General features: G+C 35.9%; 3 protein-coding genes across 5 annotated transcripts; 1 reads left to right on the forward strand and 2 right to left on the reverse strand.

Annotated features, from left to right (window-relative positions):
• Window positions 1-2,633: 2,633 nt before the first annotated feature.
• On the reverse strand, window positions 2,634-4,388 carry LOC142539037 (uncharacterized). Its single transcript, XM_075644329.1, has 3 exons — window positions 3,472-4,388; window positions 2,975-3,028; window positions 2,634-2,846 (listed from the first exon to the last, which is right to left on the reverse strand). Exons 1-3 carry the CDS (start codon window positions 4,262-4,264, stop codon window positions 2,812-2,814), a joined length of 882 nt encoding a protein of 293 aa, XP_075500444.1. The 5' UTR covers window positions 4,265-4,388; the 3' UTR covers window positions 2,634-2,811.
• A 2,785-nt stretch (window positions 4,389-7,173) lies between these two features.
• LOC142540833 (uncharacterized) lies at window positions 7,174-17,900 on the forward strand. Of its 3 annotated transcripts, none has more exons than XM_075647250.1 (5): window positions 7,174-7,239; window positions 15,914-16,036; window positions 16,962-17,244; window positions 17,348-17,425; window positions 17,623-17,900. In XM_075647250.1, the coding sequence occupies exons 3-5, from the start codon at window positions 17,067-17,069 to the stop codon at window positions 17,655-17,657; spliced, it is 291 nt and encodes a 96-aa protein (XP_075503365.1). In that variant the 5' UTR covers window positions 7,174-7,239; window positions 15,914-16,036; window positions 16,962-17,066; the 3' UTR covers window positions 17,658-17,900. The 3 variants fall into 3 exon arrangements, with proteins under 3 accessions (XP_075503365.1, XP_075503366.1, XP_075503364.1); XM_075647251.1 differs by having other exon boundaries at window positions 17,649-17,900; XM_075647249.1 differs by having other exon boundaries at window positions 17,708-17,900.
• A 350-nt stretch (window positions 17,901-18,250) lies between these two features.
• Window positions 18,251-20,434, reverse strand: LOC142538513 (uncharacterized). Its single transcript, XM_075643825.1, has one exon. It carries the CDS (start codon window positions 20,432-20,434, stop codon window positions 18,251-18,253), a length of 2,184 nt encoding a protein of 727 aa, XP_075499940.1.
• Between the last annotated feature and the right edge of the window lie 719 nt (window positions 20,435-21,153).

A 21,153-nucleotide genomic window follows, 5' to 3' on the forward strand; every position in this document is an offset into this window, starting at 1 on the left:
CAGATCATCTCAGTGATTAATTTTGTGTGACGGATATATTATTCGAGTCATTTTATAAAAAATATTATTTTCTACCAAAATTATTATATGCACTCCAAATATGGATTAAGTCGATATGTCTCACATCTATAGATCCATGATACTATCTCGCATGGTACTTACTCACAAGAGTAGGTCTCTTGTGAGACGATCTCACGAATTTTTATCTGTGAGACAGGTCAATCCTACCGATATTCACAATAAAAAGTGATACTCTTAGCATAAAAAACAATATTTTTTTATGGATGACCCAAATAAGAGATCTGTCTCACAAAATACGATTCGTAAATTTTTGTCTACTCACAAATATTATACATCACAACTTTGACCTTGTAGATGGAAGAAAGAACGAAAAAGAATCTCCAATGGATATTAAAAGATATGAAATCATTTTTATTTATGTCAAATGAATTATTGTTGTCATATAACAAATTAAATGAGATTGGTGGCTTTGTTGAAAAATTAATATGAAAGGAAACTATCGATATGCGATTTCACATGGACGATAAGCTATATCAATAGAGCTTCATCTCCTTATTCCTAGTATCCCAGTCTCAAGTATTCGTCTGATTATTGAGTTTCTTCTATTTATTTCTATAATATTTGTGAGATATTTTTCTCATATATTAAGAGTGTGTGTTATCTTTGAAATTACAGTGAGAGGTTGTAATCTAAAAAAAATATTATGGTAGAATTTTTTCATCTTGTCTGTGGCTTTTACTCTAATAATTTTTAGGAGTTTTTCGCATAAATATTGGTGTCCAATTTTATTATTTATGCTGCACCTGAGACCAAAAATTAGTATCAGAGCTTTAGTTTAAATTTTTTTAAAAGTATGAGTATGCTTTGCAGTTGTAGCCTAAACTGATCATCCACATCAGAAAAAAATTGAGATTATTTTTTATTAATTGGAGATTATTTTTCCAGACTAATAAATTGTTGTATATAAAATAACGAGCATATACGAGATAGAAAAGTTTAATGATATCAATGTTATGTTGTGGAAAATGAAGACACAAATAGTTTTAAGAAATGCGAATTACTTGGCGACTATTGGAGATAGTCTGGGAAAATGACGGACGATGAAAAGTGGAATGGGATGAATGATCATATTGTTGCCAATTTACATTTGGTCATGACAGACGAAGTAATATAAAGTATCTCTGAGATAAAGGTAGCTAAATATATACGAGACACTCTAACAAAAATATATGAGATCAAGTCGCTATATAACAAAATTTTCCTAAAGAGATGCTTTATACTCTTTCAGATAGCAGAATTCTCATCGATGATCGATCATATCAACACACTAAATACTTTATAATGGGCTCGGGCTCGGGGCGTGACACATAATCCATGATTAACAAAATTTGTGTCTGTCTTCTGCATGACTGCACAATGGGCCTCTATAGCAACTACTTCGTATTCGTCATCGCTTTACGAAAATGATTAACCTAAGTTGCTATAGAAGTCCATTGTAAGCCCATTATAAACTCAATTTAAATCTTTAATTTTTAAGATGTGTGACAAGTGTATCACATCATGGATTCAAGAACAACGTGGAACATGACGTTCCAGATAGAATGGTTTGAACTGTATGAACCAGTTCAAGTGAATTTGTATTCATGGGAAATGATCATGCTTTTGAAATCGCATGGGTCGGTACCATCAAAATAAAAATGTTTGATGAAATTGTTCACACTTTACAAGAGATACGACATGTGAAGGGGCTTGATCTTTGTTGGGGCCTGCTAGCAACATGTCGTCCACATACAACAGCAAGCTTGTGAACAATGATAAGTTTGAGTGGTATAGATTCTTAAGTGTTCTAGCAAAAACGTAAATAGTAGAGAATAACAAGATTGAAAATCAATCATCAAATCTCTAAGTGAGAGAAATTTCGACAAAAGAATGATTGGTGGCATATAAGAAATTAAACGAGGTAGGTGACTTTATTGAAAAATTAAGATGGAAGGAAACTACCGACACACAGTTTCACACGGACGATGAGCTCTATAAATAGAGCATCCTCCCCTTATTCTTAGCATCCCGGTCTCAAGTAGTCGTTTGATTCTTGAGTTCCTCCTATCTATTTCTATAATATATGTGAGGTAGTTTTATCATGTATTAAGAGAGTTTAATATATTTGGAAACAAAACACAGTGAGATGTTGTATCTACAAAATATTATAATAGAATCTTTTCATTTTTTCTATAGTTTTTATCGTAATAATTTTTAGAGATTTTTAACGTAAATCTCAGTGTCCAATTTTATCTTTTGTTTTCATATTTATATCTCATTATGTTGCACCTGAGACCAACAATTTATATTATCATCTCTTGACACACGATACATTTTACTATATTAATTTTTTTTAAAAAAATAGTATAAACATGTATATTTATTATATGTTACCTTATATGATTCAAGTCTTTAACGATGTCGTGATTTTTGTATGGTAAAAAAATAACATCAGTCCGTAATTTTTTTTTAAAAATCTTACTTTAAATTACCAATTTTTTTTTTAAAATACCACATCTAAAGCGCTTAATTTAAATATTTTTTTAACGTTTCCACAAATTTGTTTTACACAAAATTACTTAAAATAACCAATCATCGAGGCGTGAGCAATTTAACATCAACTAGTAGTTTGGAAAAAGGCCAAAAAAAGGAAGAAAAAAATATATATATTCCATTTTCGCCCAACTTCGTCGCCGGATTTGCAAATCAATCTTCATTGGATTCGATTGCCATGTGATGATCCGTGTGGGCCTAATTTCTCCTAATAATTATTCTCATGAGATACACTGCACATAAACAAACGAATCAGGCAAAAGTTTAATATATTTTCAGATTTGATTACAAAATATTTAAAATCCACAAACATAATATAATATTTTCCCTAAAAATTAGGACATGGTGAATTTGAATATACCTGCTAATGCAACATTTGAATGCCATATTTTTCTGTGGGATGCAGCAGAGTACACTGCGAATATAAATTATTTTATTTGTTAATACCAAAAAAAAAAAAAACACATTGTTTTCAGTCAGTAATTCAACGATGATTTAAACAAAATACACACACACATATATATATATACTAGTTCCTTTGCACACGCGATGCGTGTGTGTTCAGTCTTTTTTATCATTATCGATGGACTAAAGTGAAATTTGATAAATTATGGAGAGACTAAATTGATATTTGAATTGTTGAAATAAAAAAAAAAAATAAAAGTGTGTTGAAATTTGAAAAAAAAAAGCAAAAACAAAAGTGCAATATTAGTATCATATAAGGGTAAAATTGGAAGAAAAAGTTGGTGTCCCCTATGTGGTTATTATCATGTCCTCACCCTTAATAAAATAGAATAATATATATATATATATATATATATATATATATAAAGAAATGGTTTAATTTTAAAAGGTAACCTGAATCACAATTAGTTGTTGAATTCCAGCCTCCACACGTGCATACATCTGTATTTTTATCAATGTCATAGCCACACGATCCACCAGTGGCTTCGCAGGACCAACAAAAGGAAGCATTCCCTTGCAAATAATACTTCACCTGAATACCATAGGCCCATTCTCTCGGACCGCCCACTTTCAACGGGGCCAAGCTATATGTACTGCTGTACCCCTGGCAGTCCAGCCCGGAAAGATTCACGGCCTTCAACGATGTCGCGCAACAATCGGGAGGGCCGGATCCATAGGCTGGGCCCAATTGTCTCGGACCGAACATGTCCCATGCCGGGCACCCGTAATACTCATCACACCCTAGTCCCGACACATTTTGACACGACAAGCCTTGGAAGAGTGGTGAGTGGGCCGAACAACCTAATAGCATGAATACGTTATCGGATGTCGGGATTAAGTGTACGGCGCGCCATGGCTCGACCACAAATCCGTTACCTCGGCCTCCCCATGCTAAGGAGTCACAAGTGGACATGTGAGGGTCGTGTAACACGAGAGTCCCGTACGCATAATCTATATCCAACACGCGGTATGATCCTGAACTAATGTGCAACATCAAGACATTGTTGATGCAAAATAAGAGTTCTCGGAAGCCAGAATGGCCACAGCCTGGTCGAAGAGCGAAAGGGTAATCGACCGTAAGATTCCCGCAAAATGACCTGCATGTGCTACCATGACCATAGCCGATAACTACGTAAATCAGTGTACAAAATGATAGGAACAGAATGGGAAAGAAGAGGGAATTCATGGATGAAGCTGGAGGATTTTGGGAAAGGGATGTGGTTTCTTGAGAAAGAAATAGAGCAAGCACATTTTGATACTTTGCTTGAGAATGGGAATAATAAGATTTTAAGGGGGTCTTTTATTTTTATATTTCAAAGTTCTTTTTTGAGGAATATGAGGGAATCTTTTACATAATTTTTCTCACCTTTTAGGGGGCAATTGTGGTTTATTTAAGAAGATACACTGACTTCTGAGGTCGTGTTTTTGCTGTAATTTGCTTTAAACGTTGAAGCTTTGTTGAAGAATTTATAAAGAAGAAATCGTGATGCTCCTTAAATGCTTTGTTGTCAAACTACTTTTGTACGATCCCAATATTTTAAAGACCACGGGATCGCTTGGTTTAAATATAGTTGGACAAGATATTGGATTCGAGATATTCTCACGTATCAATTTTTAAAGAAGCGAAAAAATTTGATACTATAAACAAAGCTCTAAAATATAAATTGGTATAAGTATATAAATGTGTCATTTAATAATAAAATAATATTTTAACTCGCTAAACGATTATAAGAATAGACCTTTCTTCTAATGATTGGTGTTAAAGAACTAAAACCACAATGAGCTTGAAGAATGGTAGACAATATTTTGGATTTTTCCACAAAAATGTATATTAAATATTTTAATATACGCAATGCATATTCCGTAGATGTTACATGATATTTAAAATAAAGAAAATTAAAGCACATTTGTGAATTTGAAATAAAATAATATTTATTTGTTATATACGCAATGCATATTCCGTAGATATAAACCAAAAAAAAAAAAATGAGTTGTACGAAATTCTAATAGAAATTTTGTTTTATTATAATAAAAAAGTATAATATCTTACAATAATTTATTCTCATCCATTTCCTAGCATTATGTCTTTATATACAATTTTTTTTGTATATACGCCAAATTGATTCTATAATTTTCCATGTTTTTTGTAAATTGTTTAGCAACTCGTCGTGAAAGTATCACATACAGTTGGTCGTGAATAAAAAAATTGATTACTCAAGAAAATACCAACATTTGTTATTATTTGACCTTGTTTATTGTGAGAGCAAAACTTAATCTTATGGGGAATTGTCTACGTGCCAATTCAAATGACGATCCCTAATTTTCTTCGCTTTTTAAAGACATTCGATGAAGAAAATATAGTATATTTTTGTGAAGATCTGTTATGATTTGCGTATTTATGAAGTTTCTTCCTTGTCTCATTGTATAGTCATGATTCGGGTAATACATTCCTTAAAAGCATGATTGGACAACCTATTTTCAATGTGATTATATGAGGTGTCACGTTCCGAGCCCAGGTCCGTGCCTGCGTGACTGCACAACGAGTTTCTATAACAACTACTTCGTATTCGTTCTCGCTTTGCGAAAATGATTAACCCAAGTTGCTATAAAAGTCCATTGTAAGCACATTATAAATTCATTTTAAATCTTTAATTTTGAAGATGTGGGACAAGAGCTATCACATGAGGTGCCAAACCATTCGGACAAAGAAAATTTAAAAATTCCTCTTGCCATTTACATGCTCGATCATATTAGGAAAAATAAAATCAATCAGTTCATGAATTGATTGTTCACTTTCCCATGGTATGACAATAAAATCTAGTAATTTTTAATTTTATAAAATTACCATTTACAGTATCTTGCACGTCATCATCAATATATAATAGATCGTCCATTGAAAACACACACTCTCCAAAAACTCTTGAACTTGCATATATACCTGAAGTTTTCTCACCAAAAAATAACAAAAAAAAAAAAAACAAAATAAATCGCGAGTGCATAGAAAATATGGTGGTATTTTTTAAATACCATAAAAACTAGAGATCTAATTTGATGAATTAACATTGTCTTACCCAACACTGCCATGGATGAGATTCTTTGGATTTTCGGTGTTTTTCAAATTTGTTGAAACACAAATCAATTGTTGTTAAAAAATCATTACATTTCGAAAAAACTGATAGGAAGTGAAACTAGATTGAACTAGGGTAGTATATTTTTTAAAATCAGTAGAAATATAACAACAAACTTGGTTGAAATTGATGTGAATAACAGTATGGAACATGAAAAGGAGAAAATGTACGAAGGGGAAAGAATCAAAAACTTGTGTGAGACGGTCTCACGGATCGTATTTTGTGAGACAGATATCTTATTTGGGTCATCTATGAAAAAATATTATTTTTTATGCTGAGAATATTACTTTTATTGTGAAGATCGATAGGGTTGATCCGTCTCACATATAAAGATTCATGAGACCGTCTGACAAAAGACTTACTCGGGAAAAGAAAGCAGGAGACATGATAAGAAATCCCTAATTAAAAATAAGCATCTTGAAGTAAGTTACGCTCATACCTGAAACGAAATAAGTCTTCTACGAAAAAACAAACATGAATCCTACGGCTTTTAATTGCATTAAAGGTGATGACAATAATAATAATAAAAATAGTGTCTGAGAAGAACGTGGAATAAAGGGAAAGTACCCAACAATATTAATATTACCATTAAACCCATAAACTGAATTGTACAAATATAAAAATTCATGTGAGCTCACGGATCAATAACGAATATTATATTTAAATCATTCATAAAAAAATATTATTTTTATGTCAAAAGAATTAATTTTTATTGTAAATATGAGTGAGATTGTTCATCTCACAAATAAAAAACGTAAAATCATGTCACAATAGACTTATTAACAAACATTAAAATTAAGTGAGACGGTCTCACAAGGTCAATAACAAAGATTCTATTTGAGTAATATAAAAAATAATATTTTTTATATTAAAATATTAATTTTTATTATAGATAACGCGGCCTCTCTCTTTTACAAAATTGAGGGCAAAACTGGAAAACGCAAAATCCGTTTCCAGAATATGTATAAATTACATTTCTCCATTGAACAAAGCCATGTAGGCACCTGAGAAGCAAGACGAGAGCGTCAACCCTGTAAGATTCGCACCTCTTAATCTCCCCATCCATTGATTAGTTTAATGCATAATTAATTTGAAATTTGGAATGGTGGCGTCGTTTATGCAATTGAATCTGAGAATCTCTTTCTCGGACAACCGAAGGAAAATTACGGTGTATTATGATGTGAAAAAACATTGAAGTTTTATTTTCTGCGATTTTAAAAGAATCTTTAGGATGATGATGGTACAATGAGATTCATCTTCCCATTTTGATATTACCCTTTTAGAATGACATGGGGAAGTTTTAAACGGGAGTTGAAAAAGTTAAAACTTTTGGATCTCCTTATATTTAATAAATTTCGCATATACTCGCATTACTACTTCTGATTTTGAGGCTCCGATTCCATTATATAGTCACTTTCTAAGTGTTGAGTGGCTTAGTTAGTTTGGTAATTGGCTTCTTACTGTGAAGCAATAAAACGTGTTTTGTTATTTCAGGCTTTTAGCAACTTTACGGTTACAGTAGTTGGTTTAGTATTTGTAATTCCACACACAACTATTTTTCTTTCTGTACGAAATAAGATGCAGAGTTCATCTTCTTCGGTTTCCCTCTCCACATTTAACATGGTATCAGAGCAAGGGTTTCGATCCCACTCCTCGATGCAATACAGATTCTAGCCTTACTCGGATGGAATGCGTTACGATTCTAGCTGTTCCAATCCAATCCGAAAATTGAGGCGATAGATAGGAACCTGACTGAAATAACGACTGTCAAATAGCTTGATTGATCAGTGCTAGCTCTAAATCATGGTGAATTCAGGTAATTTCAGCGATCCTTTGTTTTTGCATCCTTCCGATACACCAGGAATGAATTTGGTGAATGATCAATTGCTTGGAGTAGAAAATTATGGAATTTGGAGTCGAGCTATGATAATAGCATTGAAGGCTAAAAATAAGATTGCGTTCATCGATGGATCATATCCACGCCCTGCGGTTGGACATGGTTCTTTACCGCAGTGGGAACGATGCAATGCTTTAGTTCTGTCATGGCTTATGAATACTGTATCTAAGGAGATCTACGGAGGGATTGTATATTCAACAGATGCTTCAATGGTTTGGGATGATTTGAAAGAGCAATTTGATAAAGTGAATGGTTCTCGTATTTTTTCGATTCATCGTGATATAAACAGATTAACTCAAGGAAATAGTACTATTTCAGCTTACTATTCAAAACTCAAACATATGTGGGATGAGTATGCTTCATTGGTAACGCTCCCTTCTTGTGAATGTGATACAGCAAGGAAGTATGTGAGTCATGATCAGCAACAAAAATTACTTCAATTTCTTATAGGATTGAATGATAGTTATATGGCGGTTCGTAGCCAAATTCTTATGATGAGTCCACTTCCGAGTGTTGGGCAAGCCTTTTCTATTATATCACAAGAAGAATCTCACAGATCATTGATGTCCGTAATCCCTCAACCAGCATCTGTGTTCTACTCAACACAATACAAACCTGAAGAGTCAAAGAAAAATCAATCATATTATGAGGATTCAAAGAGAAATCAGCCTTACTGTGATCATTGCCATTGGACAGGACATACTAAAGCTGTGTGTTATAATATAAACTAGTTGGATATCCAACAGGGCATCGATTATATGGGCAGCAACCTCGTGGTGGTGACTATAGAAAAAATCCAAGGGGCTTTGTAAAACCAAAGAAACCTACTACAGCTGTGAACTTGGCTGAAGATAATGCTCCTAAAGAATATTTGACAGAAGAAAGTGGGTCACATGCTCCTATTGCACCTACTCCAGTTTTTTCTCAAGAGCAGTATGCTGAAATAATGAAGCTGTTATGAGGCCATAACATACATCCAACAAGTACACCAGTTGCTAATATGGCAAGTAATAATACTTCGAAAGCATTCACAAACTGGATAATAGACACAGGTGCAAATGAACACATGACTGGGCGTCTATCATTGCTGCAAGATGCTAAAACCATGGCCGATTCATCTAATTCTGTAAAATTGCCAAATGGTGATAAGCTGCCTGTTAGCCACGTTGGTTCTATTACCCTGTCTCCCTTACACACCCTGCATAATGTGCTTGGTGTTCCCCATTTTCAGTTCAATCTATTGTCTGTTTCCAAACTTACCAAATCTCACAATTGTTCTGTCACTTTTTATCCTTCGTTTTGCTTATTTCAGGACCTAACGAGTGGGAAGATAGTTGGGATTGGTAAAGAAAGGAATGGACTGTACCATCTTGTTGACCACTTGATTCAGCACTTCAATCCATCACCTACTGTAAATTCGTTACCTTCGTCTAATTCTAGTTGCAATACTTTGCATTACCAGAATAATTTTGTGCGTAATAGTTCAATGTCAATTGATTGTGATGTTTGGCATCAAAGGTTAGGACATATGTCAGTTTCTAGGATGCAATTGTTACCTTTTCTAAGAAAAACTGTATCAATAAATCATTGTTCAATTTGTCCTCAATCGAAGCAATCCAAACTTGCATTTCCCAAGTCAAATTTTACAAAAACCTTGTCCCTTTTTCAACTTGTACGCATGGACATTTGGGGTCCATTTAATACACCTACGTACAATGGGGAGAAATATTTCTTAACAATTGTTGATGATTTTTCAAGAGGGACATGGGTATTCCTTAATGCAATCCAAGCTGGATGTATTGGGAATTCTTAAACATTTCTTTGCCTTGGTTCATACCCAATTCTCTACTCATATTAAATCTATTCGGTCCGACAATGCTGCTGATTTTTTCAAATCAGAATGTAGCAATTTTTTTGCCTCACAAGGTGTTATCCACTTCAGTTCTTGTCCTTACACTCCACAACAAAATGGGATGGTTGAGCGTAAGCATAGACACATCCTTGGCATAGCTCGATCCTCAAGATTCCAAGCTTCTCTCCCTTTGAGGTTTTGGGGTGATTGTGTGTGTGTGTTGACATCAGTTTATCTAATCAATAGAACACCAAGTCCCTTACTGGGAAACAAAACTCCTTTTGAGATCTTGTTTCACAAAAGTCCAACATATGATCATCTTAGAGTGTTAGGCTGCCTTTGCTATGTTGTAGCTTCTCCTTTTGAGCATAAATTTTCAGCTCGTGCTGCAGCCTGTGTATTTTTGGGATACTCCAATGTTCAAAAATGATATAAAGTCATGAATATTCAAACCAAGAAATTTTTTGTCTCACGAGATGTTGTGTTTCATGAGAACATATTTCCTTTTAATGACAAGGTGCCAATTGTTTTCCCATTCCCATCCTCGATGTCTTGTCCAGAAACCTTTTTTGAAGATGACTGCCTTCGTCAATCTATAACTGAGTCTCCAAGTTCTTCTATACCTGATGGTGATCATCCATTACCACTGAGACGATCTTCTAGAACGAAGACCATTCCTCAGTGGACCAGAGATTTTTCTTGTCCTACAATACATCACAGCAACTCCACTCAATGCTTGTATCCTATTTCTCAAACACCTTTCTTATTCCAAATTTTCTCCAGCCTATCAAAAATTTGCAGCTGCTATTTCTTCATTTTAAGAACCTCGCTTTTATCATGAGGCAATAAAGGATTCTAGATGGCAAAAGGCTATGGAATTAGAACTTGCCGCTTTGGATTCGAATGGGACTTGGGATGTGGTTGATCTTCCTGATAATGTTAAACCCATTGGTTGTCGATGGGTGTACAAAGTGAAACATCATCCGGATGGATCCGTTGACAAATACAAAGCTCGTTTGGTTGCCAAAGGGTATACACAACAGCCGGGGATCGATTTCCATGACACTTTTTCTCCTACTGCCAAAATCGTCACCATACGCTGCTTGCTTAGCTTGGCAGCTAGCAATCATTGGCCATTAACTCAGATGGACGTGGCTAATGCTTTCATTCAAGGTGATTTGGATGAGGAGATCTTTATGACACTCCCATCTGGTTATCACATTCAAAATCCTCATAAAGTATGTCGTTTGCGCAAATCCTTGTATGGCCTTAAGCAGGCTTCGCGACAATGGAATCATAAACTTGCAGGCATCATGCAGGATGCAGGTTACACACAATCACACCATGATCACTCTCTATTTACCAAACGTGACTCCCAGAATATCACTATCTTGGTGGTTTATGTGGATGATATTGTCATCACAGGAAGTAATTCAGAGTTGATTGCAGAATTGAAGCTTTTCTTACACTCTCGGTTGCAAATCCGAGATCTTGGTAAGCTAAAATATTTCTTGGGCATTGAGATTGCTAGATCATCCGAAGGCATATACCTCAATCAGCGCAAGTATGCTTTAGAACTAATTGCAGATTCCGGTATATCTGGGAGCAGACCTTTTGAGACTCCGATGGAACAGAATAAGAAGTTGACCACTAAAGAATTGGATAGCATTATTGATCAAGCCAAACCTGGGAGTGCTTCTGACCCCTTGCTGCTCAGTCCTGATTCTTATCAGCGGTTGGTTGGTCGACTAATCTATCTCACCATTACACGGCCTGACATATCATATGTGGTTCAACATCTCAGCCAATTCATGCATTCGCCAAAGCAATCTCACATGGATGCTGCGGTCAGAGTACTCAAATATCTGAAATGCTCTCCTGGTCTTGGGATCTTCTTACCAGCCCAAAATTCTATGGTTCTTTCAGCTTATTGTGATTCCGATTGGGCTTCCTGTCCTATGACGTGGCGTTCCTTGACTGGTTTTTGTGTTAAACTTGGTAGTTCGTTATTGTCTTGGAGAACCAAGAAGCAAAACACAGTGTCAAGATCATCGGCAGAAGCCGAATACCGAGCCATGGCAACCACTACTTGCGAAATTGTTTGGATTCGTGGTATCTTGCATGATATGGGAGTCACTTTTCATCAACCAGCCACTCTTTACTGTGACAATATGGCAGCGCTTCATATTGCTGCTAATCCTATGTATCATGAACGTACTAAACATATTGAGATCGATTGTCACGTCGTCCGCGAGAAAATCATGCTGGGACTTCTTCAGACTGCTCATGTTTCTTCTACTGATCAACTTGCTGACATCTTCACCAAGAGCCTAGGCAAAGATCAGCACCATTATCTACTGTCCAAGCTTGGTACTCGAAATCTGTACCAAGCTTGAGGGGGGTATGTTGAGTGGCTTAGTTAGTTTGGTAATTGGCTTCTTACTGTGAAGCAATAAAACGTGTTTTGTTATTTTAGGCTTTTAGCAACTTTACGGTTACAGTAGTTGGTTTAGTATTTGTAATTCCACACACAACTATTTTTCTTTCTGTACGAAATAAGATGCAGAGTTCATCTTCTTCGGTTTCCCTTTCCACATTTAACACTAAGTCATCTGAATGACTGTGTATGTGATCCTACCTTTAAGCTTATGAAATTTAGCTTTTGAGTTTTGATCATACCGGTTTTCTGTTTTTGAGCTTCATTTTATAAGGTTTACATTGTGATTTTACCTTTTTTACAAGGGAAAAATTTGCAAAATAACCTCGGTCAACTATTTATTTAAGAAAATGACCTCCTCGTGTGTATTTGAAATACACATGAGGAAGTCATTTTCTTAATTAAATAGTTGACCGAGGTTAAAAAACAAAATACCCCTATTTTATTTACAAGTTGATAGGGGGATAATTTGAAATATAACCTCCATAGGATAACTTTTTAGATTTTTGACCTTCTAACAATTTTAATTTGTAAACTAACCTCCATTTAAAGTTTCTATATGAATTGGGATAATTTGAAATATAACCTCCATAGGATAACTTTTTAGATTTTTGACCTTCTAACCATTTTAATTTGTAAACTAACCTTCATTTAAAGTTTCTATATGAATTTGGTCAAAATTACCCTTACATGCTCAAATATAATTATTCTAACCTAATTACTCATTAACTCTAATCTAAAATATTGATTTTCCCTCCTATGCATATCTTTTTTAGGCGTCTTCCCTCCTATTTTCTATCATTATCTATTTTCCTATATTCTAGATTATTTTCTTTCTTATAATTTCTTCTACATATCTTTCATAACAAAAAGAAAACAATCTGCCATTGTTTTGTTCCAATATGATGGAAAATGGAAAAATAATGAGCGAGAAGAACCTGAATTGTACTCGGGGTTGAATGGTGGATATGGAGCCATAAATTTTGATGACGCTGAAGTAACCATGTCAATGCTGAAAGATCAAGTATACGTGAATTGTGGCTTGAACAAAAGTGAGCTTGAATTAAAATTCAGTTACTTAACACATATTTGTGATCATATTCTTGGTCCGATATATTTAAAAAGTGAAAAATGCCAGTTGACCTATCTATTACTTGGTGATACACATAATAGGCCTTTACTTCACGTGGAAATTGAGAAAAAAGTTCAAGTTATTTGTGACAATAATGTTGATAATGAATTTGGTTCACATGGTTATGATGATTCTGGTTGTTCTAAATTTCATATACACATCGATAACAATTGTCGTGATGATTTTGTTGATTCTGAATTCAGTATACGTCGAGATAATGATAGTGGTGGTAATATTTGTAATGATCTTGGTGATTATGCTAATGGTGAGCTTTATAGAGATGAACACTTTGATGGCGTCTTTATAGTAAGTAATGGTGGAAGTGAACATAAAAAAATAATGATGTGGAAAATATGAACGAGAATGTGAATTGTAGAGTAACACAACATGTTGAATTGGAGTCTGACAATGGTGAACAAGTGGCCAATGATAGCCAAAAATTTTTATTGCTTGGTTCTTGTAGTGAGCAGATATATAGTTTTACCGATGAGTCTGATTTGTCAGTTGGTAAAGAGTTTGACAACAAAATAGATGTTCAAAGAGAATTGTATAATATTCCGGTGAAAGCTTCATTTGAGATGCGAGTTTTAAATCCACCACAACTCTGTATTCAGTAAGATGTGTAGATGATAATTGCAGTTGGAGGGTGCGTGTAGCACAAAAAAAGGGATCATCACGGTTTTCGATTCGAACTTATTGCAATAAGCATACTTGTGATCTGACTAATCGAAAAAAGAGGCACCGACAAGCAAGTGCAGCTATAGTATCTGATATGTTGGTGGAAAATTTCAGAGGACAACAAAAAATGTCTGCCTTGAAATCAATACAAACAATGATGCAAAATAAGGACGTCGAGATTAGCTATAAAGCTTGGAAGGGGAAGCAGCTTGCCATAAATCAACTGAGCTGTCAAAAGTTTCAAATTACTTCCTGCATATTTGTACATAATTGAACAAGTGAATCTGGGGTCAACAACACATTTGAAGGTCAACGAAGATGGTAGCTTCAAATTTGTGTTTTTGGCCTACCGTGTCTGTATTGTAGGATTTAGATATATGAGGGAAGGTGATATCAGTTGATGGTACGTATTTGACAGGAAAATATGAAGGTGTTTTACTGATAGCCACAACACGAGATGGAAACCACCACCAGTATCCTATTGTTTGGGCAGTTGTTGATTCAGAATGCGAAGAATCTTGGACTTGGTTTTTTGAAAAGTTGCATGAATTGATATATGATGATGTTGAGTTAGTTTTTATTTCTGACAGACATAAAAGAATCATCAACGGTCTTGCCTCTGTATACAAGCAAGCACGACATGGGCATTGCATGTGGCATCTTGGACAAAACATCAAGTCAGGGCCAAAGTCCAAGGTAGGTGGAATTGCGTTGTTTATGCGAGCTGCTAAAGCTTATAAACAGGTTGAGTTTGATGAATTGTATGAAGAGATGAACAACAGCTATCCAGGTATCACAAAATATCTCGAGGGCAGCATTGATAGAGAAAAATGGGCAAGAGCATACTTTCCTGGTTCTCGGTATAATATTATGACAACAAATGGATCATAATCAATCAATGCAAAGTTGGTGTTTGCGTGAGAGCTACCAATTATTGCTTTGTTGGATGCGATTCAAAGTCTTATCTCATCGTGGTTTAATAAGCACCTCAAAGCCGCCGTTGCTTCAACACAACATCTTACTCCATGGGCTGAGACGACCTTGCGATCCAGATTTATTGAGTCACAGAAAATGGAAGTTGTTCAGATGAATACTTTTGAATACCACGTCATTGGAGTTGGTCATGATGCAATCGTAGAGTTAAATAGAAGAACATGTCGTTGTCGAGTTTTCGATATTGATAAACTTCCGTGTGCACATGCTATTGCTGCTACTGGTCACCATGGTATAGACATATATGAATTGTGCTCACATTATTATACCACAAATGTATGGGCTTTGGCATACACGGAAACTATTTATCCTATTACCCCCTCTGAAGAATGGAACATACCTGTTGGCATTGATTCTCTGATTGTACTACCTCCTAAGGTTAGAGTTAACAAAGGGAGAACAAAGAAAAAGAGGATTCCTTCTAATCGTGAATTTAAAAGCAGAAAGAAGAAATAACAATAACTTACTTAAAAAAATAAAGTCATATATCTCTTATTGGATTTATGTGAAAATGGTAAAGAAGTAACAACCACCTAATTAAAAAAATAAAGTTATGTATCTAAGTGAGAGTCAAATAAAGGTTATATTTCTAAATATTCCGTATTCCGTTGATAGGATACTAGGAATTCCATTTTTTTTAAAGGTGGTGGAAATTCTTTTCTGTATACACATTTCTCGTATTTCAAAGGGCTAATCTCATTTTCTGGAACGTGGATAGAAAACTCCAAACTTGGTTGGGACCGTCAACTGGGGTGCAGCAACTGTCATTGGAATTTTTGCTGGAATGTTATATGGAGGTAGCAAAGAGGCATTTGCTTCTGTTGTAAGCACGCATCTCAAAGTAGGATCGATTTTTCGATTGAAATTATCATTGTCGAGTCTGAATATTTCCAGTTCGAGGCATTTGCTATTGTTTGAGATACACGAATTTAAGACCTTATACTTCTATATGGTATGAACTGGTATCCCCAGGAACTGATGAAGTTTTATTGGTGGGAAATTTTGCTTTAATTGCTATGCCTCTTATTTAATTTTCTATGGAAGTTCAATCAGTTTGTGAGAAGGAAAAAGAGTTGTCCAGTTAAAAAGCATTTTCTTTGCACAACCCTATTTAATGGAAATCCTAAGCGGTAGATAGTGCATATGTGGCTTGCTAACTCTTAACGAATGATTCTATGCTACATTCGGAGAAAAACTCCCGGTGCATTTTTTGTACAATATGTTTGCGCGAACACCTCAAATCAAAACAAACATGTGGGATCCATCAGTACTTTTTTGTTTTTATGTGAGGTGTCCGCGCGAACATCTTGTACATGGTGTAGTATAGAATCACCCCTCTTAGACGTACTTTCCAAGTTACTTGTTTCCATGTGCTCTTGTTTCTCCACACATTCCTTGGCTAGTCCTTCTTAATAGTTGAGTTCTGCCCAATGTGTTTTCTCTGGGCTTGAGGATTGATGGCATCAATCATCAATTATGCATGCTGATTTACATAAAGTTATTGATGTGTGTATGTGTTTTTAATGATTTGTATTGATTAAATTCTGAAACAGAATAGTGATAATTTTCTTCTTGATCTGTTGTCATATTTTCATTTGCTTTAAGTTAAAGATGACTAGAACTTCAAATTTCTGGAAATTTACTGCTTTAAGTGTTGTTTGAGTTTTTGAATTATCGTTTATGACTATGTTAAATTTTATTGTACTGAGAGTCTGCTTTTGAGGGATCTGTTCAGTAAATCTTTTCTTATAGTGAATTGCTGACAGAACATCTTTACATCTGTGTTTCAACTGAGCAAAGATGCAGAAGTTATGTTAAAGCTTGGAAGTACTCCAGATAAGCAGGAACAATATTGACTTACGCGAGATGCAATGGAGAAAAGATTTGTACGAGTTGCTCGAGGGTCAATAGTTGGTGGAGTCTGCCTTGGCATGTTTACCGCTGCCTTCTGTGGCTTGCAGAATTTTTTTGCTGAAAAACGAGGGGTTCATGATGTTTATAATGTAGTTGGGGCTGGTTCTGCCACTGAAGCTACATTTGGCCTTATAAGTAAGTTTTTTTAGTCTTGTAACAAGTTAATAGCTTTGAGGATTAAAATTTTCAAAATGCCCTTTTCCTGTTCAAGAGTAAATTTTTTTCTTGTTATTTCCAGTGCCGGGTTCACTCTCTTGGCATGCAAGGTATGTGGTGCTGGGTTCGGTGTTAGGTGCAGTATTTGGCTTCCCAATTGGTAAATCCTTCTCCTAATCCAAAATATTCCCAGTGGTAAACGTGATACTGCTCATCCATCATCTCTCTTGCTCCATCTCACCCTAAACTGATGGTGACCATATATTTATCGCAGAAAATACACTTTTGTAAACGTTAAGCATTATCTTTACCTTGTGTATGTCACTGGAGACCTTCGTCGTGCATTTCTTTTCACAGATGTGGTTTCATTTGGCCATGTGAAGGTTTTGTAGATTCTGTGTGCAAGTGACTGATGAAGAAATTTGAACTCGTTTTTATCAAGGTTGGCTTCACTTAAAACTTGTGGAGAAAGCAAATGAAGGCAAACTGGCAAGTACTTCTGAAGTTAGTGATTCTACGACTCAAATGGTGGGGTTGGTGGTGCAACCGAGAAGATTTAAGAGAACTTAAACAATTGACACTCTGACATTTGAAATATAAAATTTGAATCAAGTCTGCCTCAATTGAACTTGTGCGCAACAGCACAAGCATGGCACGCTAGGGTACCAGGAAAGAAACTTTCATTAAACATATTACAAAAACTAATTTTATTATAGCTAAGGATTTTGCTGCCTTATATTTTGGTAGTTGATCAGATGATTTGATTGTACACGATTAGATGATGGAAAACATTCTTAACGAGAGAGAGATCAAATCTTAGAACTTTTTTTTTGTTCTCTTTGAATGAACTATTGTATCACTGAACTAATTGATCTTGTGAATCTCACTCAAATGGCGTCTCACGTATTTGTCTTGTGAACGAATAACCAGCCAAAGGTTCATTCTGGCACATTATGTACACAAAAGAGGTCCGGACGTCTGAAATTTATTTTTTCTGCTTGATTAAGTTGCACCACTTTGCAATAAATTCTGATTCGTCTGGATCCAGGCTTGGTGCTCTATGTTGCTGGATGATTCCAAGAATCTCTTCGGCTTCTCCCAAGAGGAGAGCTGCTTGACGGATACTTTCCTCCTTCATGGCTTTATGGTGACACTTCATGAATATGACATGAATTAAATTGGTAAGACAAGCTGCCATTATGTTTGCAATCATGACGCATAATTGTGCGAACAATCTCTCATCTGTTTGGTGATCATCACATTCACATGCTGACAAAATTCTTCGGCAGACACGGTACATTGAGTTGGCAGCTATAACCTTAACCGGCCAATTAAGAGGATTTTCCATTGTGAAATCTTTCAAGTCTCTCTTGAAATCCATGACGGTCCTCTCGGCTTTACTCGAGAGTTCTTGTATTGTCTCCTTGAAGTTTTCGCCTCTGCGAGATGTTTCGTGGAGATCCTTGCCTTCCCACTTGCGATACAGTTCAACTCCGACCCAAATGACATCTGCTGCATTTCTGAGGTTAGTTAATTTTTCCTTTTTATCAAGGGTTTTCTCTATAAGTTTTACATAGAATAAGCCTTCGTCCACACTCCTCAGTAACGTACTGACTTCATGCTTCGGTATATTAGGAAGTGCAATTGCTATACTTGTCAAGGAAACCAGGGGCAAAGACCAGCACCCGGGAGGTTCCTTAGAATGCAGACTTGGGACTTGATACCTGTCAATGTCTCTCACACCTCTGAAGTTGCCAATGTTATGGAGAAGGTTTATCAGGTTCCTGGGTTGCTGCTTCTTACCCCTCTCGGTCAGTTTTTCGGCCTCATTTTGGATGTATGTTATGATCTTTTCAGGCAACTCTCCTTCACCTGGTAGTAACAGAACATAGCGGTTTAGATCTCTCCCTTTGGATAATTCTGGTTCTGATTCAGATATCCCATGAACACGTGATGCAGCAGACTCCGATCTATTCGTCAACATCTTGATGCAGTGGAAAAATGAGATGATTGGTCTGGTGAACCAAACTGAGATTAGCCGAACCGTTTTGCTGGTTAGAATGACGAGAACCTGAATTCTAATTACAAAATTTAGAATAATTCGTTTGGTATCGTGGACAACTTTCCTCCACTTTCGATCTCTAATTTGCAAAGGTAATGAGCTCTCCTTCCACTCCACCAACTTCTGTGTCCAGTAAGTTTCTATCTTGAATTCATCTTTGAAACTCCTGTTACCTTTCTCACGGCATTTGAAATCTACAGCAACGTACCATCTGAACGCTGGGGTGATGGTACCCACCACAACACCGACGGACTGAGTAAGAACAATCCATTTCACTGACCATCCATATTTAGAAGCACTTTTAATAATCTCACAATGTTCAGTTAACATTCGAATCTCAGCTTGTGCCAAAACGAGAGCAATTAGCAGACAAAGGGCACCCGAAGCAGTGCAGGACACGGAACGTGCAATAACAAAATGGGAGCTACTAGTGTCTGCCATAACCCAATACTTCTGGATCGTGAATTTCACTTTATCGTAGGCAAAGTTTCCCTCCTCTACGGACTCCAAGATTTCCTCATCAGAAGCCATTTTTAGCATCTCATGATATTTCAATTCCAGGTATCGTTTGGTAGTCGGTACCATTACAGCAGTAGAGACAATCATAACAAGCAAAAGAAGCATGCAAGTAGCAGCTAAAAGTTCTTCACCAAACATTTCTCTACCCTTGAGAAAATGTCTCATTTGAATTATCTGAATGCAGACATTAGTTATCACTGTGATTACAAGTATTCCTAAAGCTGTTACATTCATCGCAATGTCTTTATTATCCATGGATCCCAAACAAGTCATGAAATTTCCCATAGCTGTTGAAAAGAAAATCAAGCTGCTAACCTTCGCTAACCTATCCGTTACAGCATACATACGTGTAGTAAGATCCAGAGGCAGCTTCATCGCCACGGCCAGCAATGTCAGTGAAGTGGCGTTGAGTGAAAAGAACTTATTTGGGAACCAGTACTTCTTGCTTCGGAATCCCCGGAATGTATCGGCTGCCATCCCAAGCGTACAGATGAAAGACGCTGCAGCAACATACATGCCAATCCATGGCATCGGTGCATCCAGCTGTTTCTCCACGTCTGCAGCAGATACTGTGTAGTTCCCCGGCATGGCCCGCCACCGTCTTCTTTGAGGTAAGCCGTCTATTTTTTGAATGGAAGTCAAAAATTTCTCGATCGGTTTACTTTTGTGCTGCTGCCATTCTTGGCCAATTCTTGTCAAACTTCAAGATTGTAGTGATCAATGAATTTGAGAACCGACTAAAGGAGAGAACAGATATTATAAAATAGACAATAGAGTACCACGCGCTTAATTGAACAAACGTTTGAAACTTGTTAAATGCTTTTAAATACTGAGAAGTCCAAATCGTTAGGTGTGGATTGGCTGTCTTAGTCTACCATTGTATGAACACAACATTTATCTTGTCTCACAGTTTACCATATGTGAACTTATAAACAAAATTCCTTTTGATGTCCAAAAAAGAAGAAAGAATCGGACTTTTAAAGTTTGAGAATAATTACCATTTACCATTTACCATTTAAGAAAAAACTCGGGTATATTTGTTGCTGTATTCAAATGAAGAAATCTAATAATCCGAACTTCTCATGGGTTTGAGTTGTTTCTTCAACTGCTGTGAATAAGCTTTTGAAACATGTGGGCCTACTTGCATTTATATCAAAATTTTACAGTAATTGCAGTTTATTTAATCCATTTGATTTGTCCCATGCAATATTATTCAATGGATAGCTGATCCACATATTATATGAAAAGCAACTATTATATTCATACGTCAAGGACAATTATATTAACCCACCCCCCTTGCCCATTGT

The sequence above is a fragment of the Primulina tabacum genome, chromosome 3 (assembly GCF_025594145.1).
Source record: "Primulina tabacum isolate GXHZ01 chromosome 3, ASM2559414v2, whole genome shotgun sequence".
NCBI classification, from domain to species: Eukaryota; Viridiplantae; Streptophyta; class Magnoliopsida; order Lamiales; family Gesneriaceae; genus Primulina; species Primulina tabacum.